The 15,742-nt window shown below is 51.1% G+C and overlaps 1 protein-coding gene across 2 annotated transcripts in view; it reads right to left on the bottom strand.

Annotated features, from left to right (window-relative positions):
• NRG2 (neuregulin 2) overlaps positions 1-15,742 on the bottom strand; it is a 189,910-nt gene that overhangs the window by 23,922 nt on the left and 150,246 nt on the right. For both annotated transcript variants that reach the window (XM_081282436.1, XM_081282437.1), the window contains exons 2-3: positions 13,247-13,418; positions 6,749-6,867 (exon numbers count right to left, since the gene is read on the bottom strand). In XM_081282436.1, the coding sequence (XP_081138562.1) occupies positions 6,749-6,867; positions 13,247-13,418 (291 nt within the window). The remainder of the gene's footprint in view (positions 1-6,748; positions 6,868-13,246; positions 13,419-15,742) is intronic.

Below are 15,742 nucleotides of genomic sequence, written 5' to 3'. Positions count from 1 at the left end.
GGCCAGAAAAGAAAAATAACCAAGGTGATCATGCCTAAAGTTATAAAGTCCCTTTACTGGGCAGATCCTAGAGGTTGTCCTGCCCTTCGGTTACACTGTAAAGGAGGAGTGAGGAAAGAGAATGGCAAAGTGCCCATGCAGAGTCACAATGTGTGTTGTGACAAGGCCTTAAGGCTGCTGGTCCCTAGTTGTGCAATCTTGACAACTACCCAGTCCCCTGCGAAAGAAGACGTCAGCACCAAGTCTTGCCTGGAGCAGATGGATGCAAAAACAATGTGGACCACAGGCCTGGGTCCTCCGGGGGGCCTTGGATAAGCCAGAGAAATCTCAGCCTGGGCCTGCCAGGCCCAGCATGGGTCCTTCTGCAGCCATGGGTGGCAGAGACTAACAGTTGCTGTGCCCTCATTGTTATTCCTCCCAAGCTGAGGGAGCAGTGGACAGCAGTGAGGTTGCTGGCAGGGACCGCAGCTGCACATTTGGGCTTGTCACACATACATGCCTGCGCTCATGGAGGCCTTGGGACACAGATGACAACAGAAGAAAAATGGACCCCTGAGCTGTGGTACATGGAGCCCTGGCTGCCAAGACCACATCAGCATGGAGATGAGGCCGAGGACCCAGAAAGGTGAAAAGGGAGGACAAAGTGGAGGGCTGATCATAGAAAGTGTGGCAGAATGATGACTGCAGGCCTTCCCACCTCAGAAAGGCCACTTTCTAGGGACAGGACCTTCCTGAGTCACTACAGGCCAACTCGTGTTGTGGGTGAAGCCACACTCCAGGGAGATGTGCATGCTGCAGGAGTGCATGCACACCACGGCACCAGCAGGCTGTGCTGGCACACACATGTCCCAAGGCAACAGCTCTAGACTCCCCCGTCAGTGTATCTGTATTTCTAACCCAGTCCTCCCATGTTTGGAGAATCAGAGGTGACATGGATTCTCAATGGGAAGGTTTAATTGCTCCCCCTATCCCCTTTTTTCCCAATAGTAGATTTAACCCAAGGATGCTGTACATCCCCAACCCTTTTAAAAAAAAGTATTTTTGAGATAGGGTCTAAGTTGCTGAGATTGGCCTCAAACTTGAGATCCTCCTGCTTTAGCCTTCCTAGCAACTGGGATTGTAGGCACGTGCACTGCCCCTGGCTCCCTAACTGCTCCCTTGACACTTGAACTTGAATGGCTCACAACCACCCGAAACTCAACATGTCCCAAACTGAGCTCCTAGTCATCTATCCCAACCATCGTCTCTACCTTTCCCTCTGTCAGTAACCAAATGGCACACACCCAAGTCCTAGAGGGCATATTATATTTCTCTTTTATTCCCCACTACCTCTCATCCCCAAGGTTCACCATTTCTAACTCCTCAAGAGGCTCCATGCCTGTCTCCCCAATTCCTCTTCTAGTCCAGGTGTGTCTCTTCCTTGGATGACCACATGTCATCCCCTCACTTGTCTTCCTACCCTCATCTCCACCTTCCTGCCTTCATCTCTAACTGTTTTGCTTGGCAGCTGCCACAGTGGTCTTTAAAATATGGTCTTTAAAAATATGTAAGTTCCATGATGGAAGTTCTCCAATGGCTTCCCTTTGTACTCGGGATAAAGCCCCAACTCCTTCCCAGGTAGAATCTGGGCAAGGATAATTAGGATAATAAGCCAGGAGTCCTCCTGCCCAGGACGTTCCCAATATCAGACTCCTCTGGCCTCCCTCACCTTCCCCAGTTGTCAGGCTCCTTCCTGATTTTTCCTATTTGCTTCATCTATTTCTGCTTGTAGTACTTATTCTAACCTAATTAAATGATGAGGCATGCCATTATTAGCTCCTTCAATAGAATGTAAGCTCCCTTAGGGCAGAAAGACATCTCTCATGTTTCACTGAACCACAACATCTAGCAGAGTGCTGGGCACATAATAGGTGCTTAACAAATATTTACTGAATCAATGAATGAGCAAATAATATCTGATTCTTTGGAGAAAAGTGCCTTCTGTTGCCAGCTCAGGGACTAGTCTGGTATCCTTGGCTGATGATAGCTTTTCTGTAGGTTTTAAATGTAAATATTCCTGAGAGGTCATTAGGGAAATGAAATCAAAGCCACAATGAGATGTCACTTCACACCCGCTAGGAAGGCGGGAAAACAGAGGGATAATAACAAGTGGTGGTGAGTTTGTGGAGAAATTGGTAGTTCGTGCATTGCTGGTGGGAATGTAAAACGATGTGGTTGCTTTGAAAAGTAGTCCAGTAGTTCCTAAAAAAAATTAAACAGAATTACCATATGCTCCAGGAGTTCTAAAAACCTATGTGCATACACAAACTTGTCCATGAATGTCCAGAGCAACAATATGCATAGTAGCCCAAACATGGAAACAATCCAAGTGACTTAATAATCCAAACTAATGAATGGATAAATAAAATGTGGGATATTCATACAGTGGAACATGATTTAGCCATAAAAAGTAACGAAGTACTAATTCATGCTATAATGTGGCTTGACCTTAAAAAAACATTACATGAACTAGAAGAAGCCAGGCAAAAAGGCCACATATTATATAAATCTATTTGTATAAAATGTGTACAATAAGTAAACCCATGGGGACATAAAGTATATTAATGGTTGCCAGGGGCCAGAGGAAGGGAGCAATGCTAATAGGTATGGGGTTTCCTTTTGGGGTGATGAAGATATTGTGGAATTTGTGGTGATGGTTTCATAATTTGGTGACTGGGTAAAAACCACCAAATTGTATACTTATTTAAAAGGGTGAATTTTATGGAATGTAAATTATGCCTCAAAAATTAATTTTAAAGAATGTCTAGAAGGGACAAACCCTGGAAGTCATTATCAGCCATTAGTGACTTGGTATGGGTGGGTTCTTCAGGGCCTTCCTTCAAAGACTAAGCAGGAGCAGGGTGGAGAAGCAGCTGGTTCTGGGGAGCCATCTCCCCATTGCCTGTTGCTGCAGCAGCTACTTTTCTCCCTTGTTCATAGAAAAATCTTTGCTTCTCTTTTGAGACCCAGACCTAGCACCTCTTGATACGTCTAGGTTCTCTTCTCACGGTAGCCCACTGCCCTTTGGTGCGGTGGACTGTCTTCTCCCTGCCCTGTTCTAAAAGGCAGATGCTTTTGAGCCCAGCTTTTAGCTTCCTGCCTTGTGAAGGACTTGACTGGGGGCCAAGACTGAACTCCTCAGAGCTCACAGCAGAGCGTGCTGAATGTGCAAGTGAGAGTACACAGCTCGCCTTTTGTCCCCAGCTAGAGGACAAGCCTGGGTCTCTGCAGGACTTCCATGGTCCTGTAATACCCCACTTCAAACCTGCCTGTCCTCTGGGGCAAAGTCTGATATCCTGGACCTAGAATGGCTACCCCAGGATGTCTCTGAGATCCCTTTCACCTGGGACATGGACACTGGTTTCTCAGAAGTGGCTGATTAATTTTTTGAAATTTCCACAAACTTCTGCTAACCCCTCCTTCCTGCCAGCAGCTTGGGAAGGTCGGAAACCTCTTGTGAGCTGGCAGAGTTATGACGAGGGCCTGCTCTGGTTTGGGGAAGGAGTATTAGGCTCCACCAGAAAGGAGCAGGAGCCCTCCAAGAGCCAGAGTGATGTCCCTTGCGCAGCCTGCAGCTCCTGATGCCCCGCCCCTGTAGCTTTGGCTGCCCTGGGGCCTGGGAGGGCCAAGCCAACCCACCTAGGGATGAGTCAGAGGGGGGCAGGCAGGGCCTGTACCGATCTCCGCCCCCTCCTCAGGGTGTGGTTGCTGCAGGTCTCCTGGGTTCTGTGGATAAACAAGGAGCCAGGCATCTCTGCCTGTGAAAATGTCCCCAGTCTTCTGGTCACCTGCATTGGCCCTGTTCAGCTCCCCACATGAAGAGCAGGCTCTTGCCTGCATGGGCTGCAGCTGCACAGGGCAGCAGAAGAGGTGCGTACTCCGCCTGCATGTGGGTTAGGTGCACAGGACATCAGCCTGAAGATCACCAGGAATCTCATAATTTTAGGGGGAAGAGGCTTATAGATCAGCCTCAGGAGGTTCCCCTAGGGAGGGGAAGACTAGGGAGGTTGGGCAACATGCTCTGGGTTGAATGACACAGAGCTGGGACTAGATCAAATCTCTCCACTCTCCACTGCCCTGCCCTGCGTCCCTCCCGCCAGGCTACAGGCACTGAGGCAAGGAACCCTATGGGCAACTGGATTCCAGATCTGCCCTCCAGGCCCAGCCCAAAGGCTCCACTCTCTGGTTCTGCAAAGGATCACAGCATGACCTGTTGCAGGAAGGAATTGAGAGCCCTCCCAACCCTCCCAACCTCAGGTCTCAAGCCCAGTGTGGCAGAGCAGGCATGGCTGTGACTTTCTGCATGGTAACCCTACCTTCTTTCTCCACGAAGAGCACCCCTTGAGGGAACGCTTCTCCATGTGGTATGGCAGGGCCATGGTTCGGGCACTCTGCCTCTCAGGAGCCCCCCTGCATACACAGACAAGCCTGGCAAAGACGGCGCCCTCCAGCCTGAACAAGTGGCAGGGCCAGTGGGCACATGACCTAATCAGGGTCAATCAGAGTCCATCCTCGTGATCTATGTGTGGACCAGAGACCGAGGTGGCGGGCTGGGATGAGGTAAGCCTGGAGCTGTCTGTGGCCACGGCCTCCTCTTCCCACTCCATTCCCCCAACGTGGGAGAAGCTATTTCAGAACTGGAAAGAATGAGGCCGACACACAGAGGGAGAGTGTCCTGACCCATCCTCTTTGTTCTTAGACTCTCATTTCTGAGGCCAGTTTGACCTCTTGGACTTCCCAGTTTTACAAGCCAATAAATGAATTCCTTAAGGTAGGTTTAACTTGAATTCGTGTCAGTTTTAACCAAGAAAGTCTTGACTAATAAAACAGGAGACTTCAAGTCCAAGGTGGATCTGTGGATGTCTGCTCACTATGATAGGTGGCAGGTGCTAGACACTCTCTCGCCCCAGGTTGAGAAGTGGAGATGCAAATACCCCAACTGCTACACTGCCTGGCTTGGGACATGGAGAAGGCAGTGAAGGCCTTGAAGCAGGTTGTAAGTTCTTTAATATAACATTTACCGGGTACCTACCAGGAGTCAGGCACTGTGCCAGGCCCCGGGGCCAGAGTGGTAAACAGGCTAGATTCACCCCCCATGGAGCGACATGGCTAAGTTTGCCTTTAATTTTACATTGTACAGCTCTATTATTAACTCGCTGTTTGACTTTGGGCAAAATGTTTAGCCTCTCTGAGCTTCTCATAACCTATAAAATACATCCTGGGCCTGAGTCAGGGTTCATGAAATAATGTGCAGTCTGGCTTGGTAAATAGTAGCTGTCATCGTAACTTCTTTTGTCCTTGTCATCCCCGTCCCTGAGGCTCACTCTCCACTGGAGTGCACACAGAGAAAGTTCAGCAACAGTATGGGACCTGAGGAATGATCTAAGATCTGAATTCAAAAGATACTACTGGGCCTCTGGGGCCCGAGCTGGGAGGGACACTACAGTAGGTTGGGGTGGTCTTAGGAGGAAGGCTGCCGGGGAGAGCTGGTGTGGGAGAAGGAACAAGGATGGGATGGCAAGGGGAGAGACTGCAGAGGAAGATCATGGGCCAAATGGGTGAGTCCCTGGCCTGTGGCTCCACAGGCTGGGGACATGGTTGAATGAATGTGTGTTAAAAAGGCCACTGTTCTGATACAAGTGATTAGGGATGAAACTTGTGCCAGGGTTGCCCCTGAGGTGGGCTTAGAGTGGAGGGGTAGTTATGAGAAATATCCAGACTGGATAGTGGCAAGGAGCCCAAGAGGCTGGGAGAACAGGGCTGTCCCTCACCAGGACAGGGCAGAGAGGGTCTTGGCTAGGTTATCATCTGAGGGCCATGGGCCGGGGAACGTTACAAGTTCTCTTTTAGGTAACGAAGGGTTTGGGAGTATTGGAAGTCTGGTGGAAAACAGGTGACAATAAATACAGGATTAGATTCTGTGATGGGCATGACTGAAAGAAAATCCCAATAAATAGGTGTCTGAATGGCATGCTCCATCTGGGGGTGCTGGGAGCAGGAAGGCTCTTTGTGGGATTTGGTGCACTGGGGTTAGAGTGGAGGGCACTGCATGAGGACAGGAAGCATTGGTAGAGAAGAAAGGTGCCTTTCCAGTCAAGGGAAAGGACAGCCCAGCAGGAAGGCACCCTCTGCTCTGCAGCTGGATCTGCCACTGCAGAGAGAAGCTCAGGAGCACTGTGAGGTCCTGACTGTGTAGTCTTGGAGGAGAGAGGATGTCTGGTGGGAGAATCTGCCATCTCCAAAGAGGCTATCTCAGGGGATCCAAGCCCTCAGTCCTCCTGCCCTGGCCCCGTGGAGATGACCTCCTGCACTCAGGTGCCCGCAAAGCAGCATCCACAGGCAAGCAGCTGGCAGCGCCCGGGGCCTGCCTCTCCCCCAGCCCCGCTCTGGGCAACCCAGCCTTCCATAATTGCCTTCTAAAAATATTCTTCCCTCCACCCCCACCTCTTGATTTCAAAATATTTAGTTTTCAGGGTATTTAAAATGAGAGTTGGCGGCTCTTCCAGCCCCAGATAACAAAGCTAAACATTTATGCTTCGACTGCATTTCTCTGAATCGGCTGAGATCTGGGGTTTGATATGGCCGTGGCAGAAGGGAGGGGAGTTGAGTGCAGGATGGAGCATGTGTGGGCCTCCTGAAGGCTGGGGGGCAACTGATCCACCCTGCCAAAGCCCTCAGGGACCCTTCCCATCCTCAAGGGGCCACCTACCGCTGTTGACGTAGAGCCGGCCCCGGACGGTGTCCTTCCCCAGGATGTTCTCAGCCTCGCAAACATACTCCCCAGCGTCCTCAACCTTCACCTTGTTGAACTGTAGTCGTGAGTTCTTTCTGGTTAGGGAGGGGGAAAAGAGGGGGAGAGGCGTGAGCTGGGGGGAGGCGGCGACGATGCTCCCCAGCAGTCCTCCGACAGTCACCTCTCCCCACAGACCCACAGTGGCCTTGCAGGTTGGCTGGAAAGTAGATACCCTCAGGCTGGCCGTTCCTGGGGTCCAGAAGGAATGCTGAAGCCCTGGAACTGGAGGCAGACTGGGGCCCTCAGGACAAACCAGGCTGGGGCTAATGGCTACACACATGTTCTAAATCTATGAATTCTCACGTCTATTTTCCCAAGGCTGGGCCTTTTTTGTAACATTTTTCTGGGGGCAGAGAGCCAGGCCCCTTAGGAAGTCACATGGCTACATCTTCATTCTCAGCAGCTTTAACCTTCCTTAGAAATGGCTGCTTGTCACACTGGATACGTAGGACCCATTCCCAGAGCAATGGTTTAAATGTGTTCCCAAAGCTCATTAATCCCCAAAGCGATGGTGTGGGGAGGTGGGGCCTAATGGGGGGTTAATGTCACAAGTGCTCCATCATGAGTGGCTTAACGTTGATTTCGTGGGAATGGGTTTGTTATAAAAGCAAGTTGAGTCCACTCATCCTCTCTCACCATGTGACGCCTTCTGTCGTGTTACGGTGAAGCAAGAAGGCCATTACCAGATGTAACTTCTGAATTTTTGACTCCTCTAGAACTGTGAGCAAATAACACTTCTATTGCTCATAAGTTACCCAGTCTGTGGCCCTCCGTTATAGCAGTGGAAAGTGGACTCAGACACCCAGGTACCTGGGAGAGCCACCATTCTGAGAGGATCAGTTGACAACTGTGCCCAGATCCCAGTCCAAACCTGTGGTTCTCTCCTGCCTTCCAATCAGCCCTGCCACTAAGGGGCACTCTGTGACCTCTCCAAGGAGCTTTTGTTTCATTTATTAATTCATTTGACAAATGCTTACTGAGTGCCTTTGTGTGCCAGGAACTTGTACTTCAAGCAACAAAAAGATCTTGGACTTGATCCCAGGGCTGAACTGGGTGTCTCTTCCTATAGATGGGAAAGCTAAATCCTAGAGGGCTTCCTGACTTGCCCAAGGTCACCCAGCAAGGTAATGGCAGAGGTGCTGTAGCTAGTGGAGACATGCAGCATCTTGGGCATCTGAAGTTGGGGCTAGGCCCCTTCTTCATCCAGTCCCTGCATGCCCCGCCCCTAGTGCTGTGACTGCAGTGTACCTAGCCCTGGGTCCCCTCTTTCTGAAGTTCTGGTCAAACCTCTCCTCCCTTCTCAGAGCTTCCCTGCACCTATCCCAGCATGCCTAGGCTCTGCAAGTGTCTGTTCCCAGTTCCCATTCTTCCCTCTGCCCCAGTATTCTCAGGGGCTAGCAAGAGCTCTGAAAAAAGCCCAGGTCCCAACCTGGACCCCAGGGGGAAGCAAGAAGTAGCATGGAAATGTCTTTACATGATGTCGTCTCCTCTTCTTTTTAGTGATTGGTTAAAAAACAAAACAAACAAATAAACAAAAAACACAGATTCCCAGAATATTTGTAGTGGATTGGAGGGATAATGGCTCATGGGACAGGGTGTAGTAGAGCTGTCACTGCCCCACCCCAGGGACCAAAACAGAGCCAGGACACTGTTGGGGTAAGGAGGGCAAGGGCAGGTGAACAGAGAGGCTTGCCCATAGAGATGCAAACTGGCCCACAGTCCCTACCTTGGCCTATGCTTTTAGGGACCTCTTTCCTGGACTTGCTTTTCTTCTGAAGGTAGACCTCTTCTCAGATGTCCTCACCCCAAGACTCCCAAACGAAGGTGCTGCAAAGCTGTCTTGTCAACAGAGCCTATTGCTGTGATGATGTCCTCACTAGTGTGGTGACAGCTGCTGGACTATACCCTACCCTTCCTGGCTCGAGCAAGTCTTTGTCTCCTTGGCCTGGTGCCTGTCCACAACCCTCTTCTGTCAATTAAAGTTTGTTCCCTTCATTAAGTAGAGCCCCGGAGGCCCCTCTGACTGAGAAGGCTTCTCCTTCCCTGCTCTAGCCTAATTAGACACCACAGAGCCCAGCTTCCCTGGGACGAGGCTGCTCTCACTTCCAGGCACTGGACAAGGAGGGCAGGGATCACTGAGGGGACTAAGAGCCAGACCCTCTTTGTCACTCACAGTCACATTCAAGGGAGTTTCCCTTGCATGACATCATATGTAGCAGGACAAGGCCGAGTGAGGCTCAGGGCATTTGAAGGGGGGAAAGCTGGAACTTGAAGGAAGGGTTCCGGGAGAGCCCTGCCCCTGAGAGGAATGAAAAAGAGGTGATAACAACTCTCCGGGTTTGCCAGCTGCAGGCATCTTGGTTTACTGGGGACACATGGCTCTCAGGGAGGTGGGCTCCAGAGACACAGAGACTCTGGGTGGGATGAGAAGGAGGGCTCGGTGGGTCTCCCAGGCCTGGCAGTTGCTGGGACCACTATACTCTGTCCTTGCTGTGAGCTCCAGCTGCCGTCCCTAAGGACTCACAGTCTCTCTGGCTTTCCCGGCAGTAGGATGCTATCTGTTCCTGGTGCCCCATCACCGTGCTGACCCAGGTCTGCCCCGAGAAGGGTGCCCATCCCCACCCTCCCCAGCTGGTTCTCTGCTGGCAGGAATGGGATCTGGGCGGCTGCACATTTTCCTCAGCGCCTCCCCCCTGCCAGCCCGAGGGGCCTGTTCTAGCCTGCCCCTCATAAATAAGGGAACACGCGGTTCTGCAGGGGAGGGCCCTGCGCCCAGGGCTTGAGGGGGCAGTTTTTTCCTGGCACAGGAAGGCTGGGTCAGATACTGCAGTGTGGTGGCACAGAGACAGACAGTACCAATGGGGAGGAGGTCTCTGCAGGCCAACAGAGACACCAAGACGGAGCATAGCCTGGGCAGGTGGAGCATATGCGAGGAGGGCTGTGGAGGCTACTGCAGGGCAGGCCGGGAGGACAGAGAAGGGCTTTCCAGAAAGAAGCCTCCTGTCCCTGGCCCCTATGCTAGGTAAGATGTGTATAGTAGGGGGCTGGGTAGCGTGCAGAGGTGGCAGCAGCAATATCAGAATCCTCCTGAGGAGCCCTTGGTAACAGGAAATCAGAAGTTCCCAATTAAAGTGCACTTTTCCACCACTTGCGACTCACTTCTGGGATCCTAGAGGCAGGGCAGGTGACTCAAGGATTGTTCAGAATAGCACAAAGGATAAGGCTCTGACAGGTAGGGGCTCGGGGCACACTTCAGACTCTGGGGCCTACTATACGCAGGGGAAGACCTCACCAGGCTGGACTGGGTCACCCATTTGTCAGATGAAACTGAGGCTTACCCAGGAAGCATCAGGTTCAGAGGGTGAGCAACCCAAAGGCCTCCTGCCCAACCACAGTGGGTCCTACGCCCAGGAGGTGAGACCGAGCAGGATTCTCATCAATTCAACACTGAACTTAGATCTGCATCAGGTCCACAGGGGAGAATGGGTGAAGGGGGGCTAGTCTTTGAGTCTCTCTCACATTAGCAGTGACAGATCCCTCCACAATGCAATGGAGCCGTATTTAAGGCACTGTTGGAAGAGACAAGAATTGGAGGGCTTGGGCACATGTCCCTGAGACATGACATTTAAGCTGGACCTTGGAGAACTTTACCAGGGATGAAGAGACAAGCATAGGGAACAGACCAGTGTCATGAAAGTAAAGACCAGGGGTCAGGAGAGCAGTGGGTCAGGAAACAGGGGGATAGTGATGTGCAGACAGAAGGCTCTGAAGAGCCTTAAGGCTGTACCTAGCATGTTGCAGGTTCTCCTGATCCGGGAAGTAACAAATGAGCAATCACAGGTGTTCCTGTTAAAGATCATCTCCTGTAGGCACTCACAGGGGTCTGTGGACCTCCAAAACTGGGTGTTTAAGGCCCATTTTTTTTTTCATGAAGAAAGGAAGGAGATTTTACCTGGGTCTACACTGGAAGCTGGACTAGAGACTCCTGTGGGCAGGGGCCACGGTTGTTTCATTCACCAGTATATCCCAAGCCTCTAGCAGGGTGCCTGGCACATAGCGGATAAGGTGTGCACATGGCACACAGCAGTGATTTCACAGCAGGCCTGCAGCCCAGAGGGTGGAGAGTGGCCGAAAAGCAGCTGGAGGCAGAGAAGCCAGGAAAGAAATGCACAGGCAGGGAAGAGGGCGTCCCCCACCAGAGATCTAGACTTCCTGCAGGGATGGCAAAGGGGGCAGCTGATGGGCAGCAAGCAGACTGGGTGCGCACAGCTGAGAGGGAGCACAGGAAGCAGAGGCTGGGCTGGAGAGGCCAGGTTAGCGAGGCTGGCTTGGGGCATTTGGAATTGAAACACCTGTAGGTGACTCAGAGGGGGTGTCTAATGCTGAGCTGGTGGCCTGGGTCTGGAACTCTTGAGAAAAAGCCATCAAGCCTGGAGATGGAGGCTTGGGGCCTCTGTCTCCAGAGGGAGAGGTGGGGGAGAGAAGCCCAACATACAGGAAAGCCAGCATCATGGCAGCTCAGTGGTCAGACTCCCAGGAGGAACAGAGGGAGCCCACAGGGTGAAGGGAGCAGATGGCCTGTGTCAGGAGGCCGGGGTTAGGGAGCCCAGAGGTCAGTGGGGTCTCTCAAGGGCCTTGGCCATGCTGGGGACACACGGAGAAGTCAGACTCCAGCAGGACGGCGACTGTTCTCGGTGGTGGAGGGAAAAAGAGAGACGGGGCAACCGTTGGAGGAGGATGAGGAGACAGCACCCCAGCAGGAAAGCCTTCAGAAGAGAAGTGACAGTAGTGAGTTTGCAGGGACAGAAAGGCTGAAGTTACCAGAGAGAGGAGGCAGCTGGTGGGGCCAGGGCAAGTGTGCATGTGCTCAAGGGAGCCTGGGGCCAGCATGGGGTGGGGTCAGGTAGAGGGTCTGGGGATGAGCAGTGGGGGGTGAGCTTGGGAGTAATGTGGAGGGTGAGGATGAGCACTCTCTTGACTTCTGCTCTCAGTGAAGTAGGGGAGAGGCCATTTTCTAGACAGAGAGGATGAGAGGGAGACAGGGTCCTACCAGCTCCAGCTTCAAGACGTCTGTTCATTCTCCTCTCTAGCTTGGAGTCACTCTTGGCAGTGGGCAGAGGGTGGGGTGACCTCAGGTGAGCTAGTGGGTGGCCTGAATTTCTTGACAACACTGTAGACTGGGGACACACGGGAACACCCTCCACCCCTCCCCTAGCCACCACAGTTTTCTTAGGAAGTGACATTCTGTCAGACAGAAACCTTTGATCTAAACCAAACCTCTCTTCAATTACATCAGGTATGGCCTGAGCCCAGGCTTTCTTTCCATCACTTTCTATTGTGGGCCAGGTTGGACAATCTTTAAAATGCTTTTCTGCCTAGGCCACTTTCTGAGGTGACCAGTTCTATCTTTGCCTCTATTCTTGGAAGGAGAGTCAGAGAATGGGACAGTCAGAGCCTATCTGGTGGTCCCCTTCCCACCTCTTGCACAGGTTCCCAACACTGAGACCCAGAGGACGCAAGCACACCAGGCCACACAGCAAACCAGGTGTGGCCTGAGCCCAGGCTTTCCTTCCATCACTTTCTCTAAAATCCTTTTCATTTGCATGTGGTCGGGGTTGAGGAGAAAAATGACAGCCAGGAAGGGAGTAGTTACAAGCTCCTCTGCAGGTGGGGGCAGAGAAGGCTGGGGTGTTCCTTAGCTAAGAGGGTTGACAGAGCAGTCAGGCGGAAAATCCGTTTAAAGACGAGGGGGCTGCTCATGGAATTCTGGCTCCCTTGGTGCCCAAACTGACCAACTGACTGGTCCCCTGACTGACCAACCCAAGAAGGATGAGAAACTAAATCCCACCTGATACTTGGGGAGCTTCTGAGGCCATCCCCTGGAGCGCTGATGGAAGATTAAAGAAAATTCTTATATCATAGGAGGCTCAGACTCCCCTCACACCATTCAAACCCTTTCTCCTTACCAAGCTCTCTGACAAGGGATAGCTAGCTGAGCTTAGAGACCAGCCACTCATCTTGTGTGACCTCCCACAGGCTTTCTGGAAGCAGGGCCTTTCACCCCAAATTACCAGATTTGGGGGCTTTTGGACACTGTGCTGTGTCTTTTGAGAAATTTTTGGGATAAGCAAGGACTTCTACATTTAAAGCTGACCTTGACAATCAAATTGCCTCCAACCATCCAGAGACATTGGTTGCTTAATTCTTGTCTGCGGTGTGCAATTCACCCACTCAGCATCACCAGAAGGGCCCACCCAGACTGCGAGGAGAGGGGCTGGGGGTGGCAAGGAAGGGGAACAGAGAGAGGGGCTGGGACTGGCTCCATGCTGGGTCTGGGGCACATCCCTGAGCTCCGCCAGCTCAGCTCCTCCTACTTAGAAGGAGGGGACAGAGGGTGGGGCTGATGTTGCTCACCTGCCATTGCCATATTTGATGCGGATGTCTCGGCTGCGGTTGAGCTCCTTGCCATCCTTGAACCAGCGGTAGGAGGGCTGGGGGTTCCCGGCTGCTGCCTCACACTTCAGGGACTGCTTCTCGCCCACCTGTCCTGTTTGGCTCTTCATCTTCTTCAGCTTGGGCCGGGTAGCTGTGGGGTACAAGGCAAGCATGTGAGTGTGGTGGCGGTGGAGGCAGCACCAAGCATAAGCAGTTAAGGGCTCCCGACGGGGGCTCGGACTGGGAGGGGAGGGTGAGCCTGGAAGTCACCCCTCCTGCTGTCATTGCTTAGCTCAATTTGCCTGCATTTAGAGTCTGCAGTGAGATCGGCTTCCTTCATACTTGGGATGGTACTAAGAGCTTTATGTGAGCTTATAAAATCTTCACAATAACCCCATGAGCTTACTGAAGTATTTAAACCCATTTGTACATGGGAAAACTGAGGTTCAGAAGGGTAAAGTCACTTCCCTAAGGACTGGGGTTCAACCCAGATCATGGCCCCAGGGCTCATGATCTCTACTGTCCCTAAGCCCTAAGTCTGTCCCAGAGGACACAGGCAGGCCAAGATGACAGACTTGGCTAGCACTCGCAGGAAGTCCAGCCTAGCCGAGGAACCTGGTTTTGCTATCACAGCATGGGTCTTGGTAATCTGATAACAATGGAGCCCAGAGGAGTCATCCTTGTGCTGGGAATGGGGTTCCCTAAGCTAAGAGCTTTGGAAGATGTGGAGAGGGAAGTCTGGCAGAGGCAGCACTGTGGGAGATCCTGTGTGGTCCACTGGGACGGGCTGGCAAATGGGTAAGGAGGAGTGGGGTGACTAGGCATGGACTGTGCTGGTGGGCACAGGTCGACCGAGGATGCAAAGCCATAAGCACCAAGCTGAGAGGCTTCCCCCATTATCCTTTTTTTTTTCTTTAAATATGTATTTTAGTTGTAGTTGGACACACTATCTTTATTTTATTTTTTTATGTGGTGCTGAGAATTGAACCCAGTGCCTCACACATGCTAGGCAAGCGCTCTACCACTGAGCCACCAATCCCCCTTATTCTTAAACACATTCTGTTTCCACATGCCCAGTGGTTTGCCTCCTTGCTCCTCTCCCTACTGCCTTAAAAATAAAACTGGGAAAAAAGGTGCCCTGCTCTGAGGTAGGTGAGGGCAAGCCAGCCAGTGCTCCCTGCAGAGATACATAACAAATTCTATCAGTGTCGCCCTTTATAGGACACGCAGCACTTCCGTGCATACTCTTATTTGGTCCCTGAGCTCTGTGAGACAAGTGTCATACTGACATTGATGGTAAAGAGGAGACTCAGAGGTTCAGAAACTTGACCCAAAGCCACATAGCTAGGAAGTCACAGAGTTGGAACCAAAGCCTCGGTGTCTGAATCTGTGATGCGCCGGGCTGGGAGCAGGCTAGTGTCGACTTTTGCAGCCTCATCTCTCTTTGAGGATTGGAGACCCTGGTTCAAATTTTTTCAATAGCAGAAGGGAGGGTCTTCGAGGGCCAGGAAGTGTCTGGAGACTGATTGGCCCTGTCTAGGTCATTGGTCCTTTTCTTGGTAGCTCAGAGCTCTGACAAAGGGCCAGAGTTGGTTCTGGAGGAAGGCAGGCAGACAGGGCCGGTGAGAGGTAGGAGGCACCTCCTTGAACTTAACCCTGAGCTGTTGCTTGTCAGTACGAAGTCAATGGGCATGAGGTGCCAGGGCCAGAGGGAACTTCAAAAGAAAACATTTAAAAATATGTTCCTTAGGGCAGGGGACATAGTTCAGTGGTATAGCCTAGAGCGCTTGCCTAGGGTGTGTGAGGACCTGGGTTCAACACCCAATACCACAAAAAAGAATGGCTTAAGCAATGATTCTTGTGAAATAATTTTGTTCATTTTAGAAAATTAAAAAACAGTCGAGTAAAAAGAAGTAAACAAAATCATCCATTATCCCAGTACTCAGAATGAACACACACACACACACACACACACACACACACACACACACACATACAATTTTAAACAAAATGGTATCAGGACCAATAACACATTTCTCTCATTTAAGAAAACAATGTAATCCTTTCACCTTGCTGTTAAATACTAATAATAACATTTACCAAACTGAATTCTATGAGACACAAGTATCTGAAGAGATGAAAATAGACATTACTTGAGAAAAAATGTTCTGTGAGGAACATGGGATGAACTTGGCTAATGAAGTGTCTTTATTGACTTCAGTGAGATTATCTCAGTAAGGAACTTGAAACTTTTTTCTTGGATCCCTTAACAGCATTTCAAGGAAATAAAATTATGTGGAACAAGTTCTGTAACATAACTTCTCTGTGCATATATTTATAGACATAATATATATTTTAATAGATAATATATTCACAATTCAAAATTTAAGAACTGTAAGAGAGTATCTAAAACTGAGCCATACCCCGCCCCTCTAGGTTCAGAGTAGATATTCAGTTGCCCTTCCAGGAGGCAAC

The sequence above is a fragment of the Spermophilus citellus genome (genome assembly GCF_964194105.1).
Source record: "Spermophilus citellus genome assembly, chromosome: 1".
Lineage (NCBI taxonomy): Eukaryota > Metazoa > Chordata > Mammalia > Rodentia > Sciuridae > Spermophilus > Spermophilus citellus.
The sequence above is the reverse complement of the archived record's forward strand: the minus strand, read 5'-3'. Positions and strand labels throughout refer to the sequence as shown.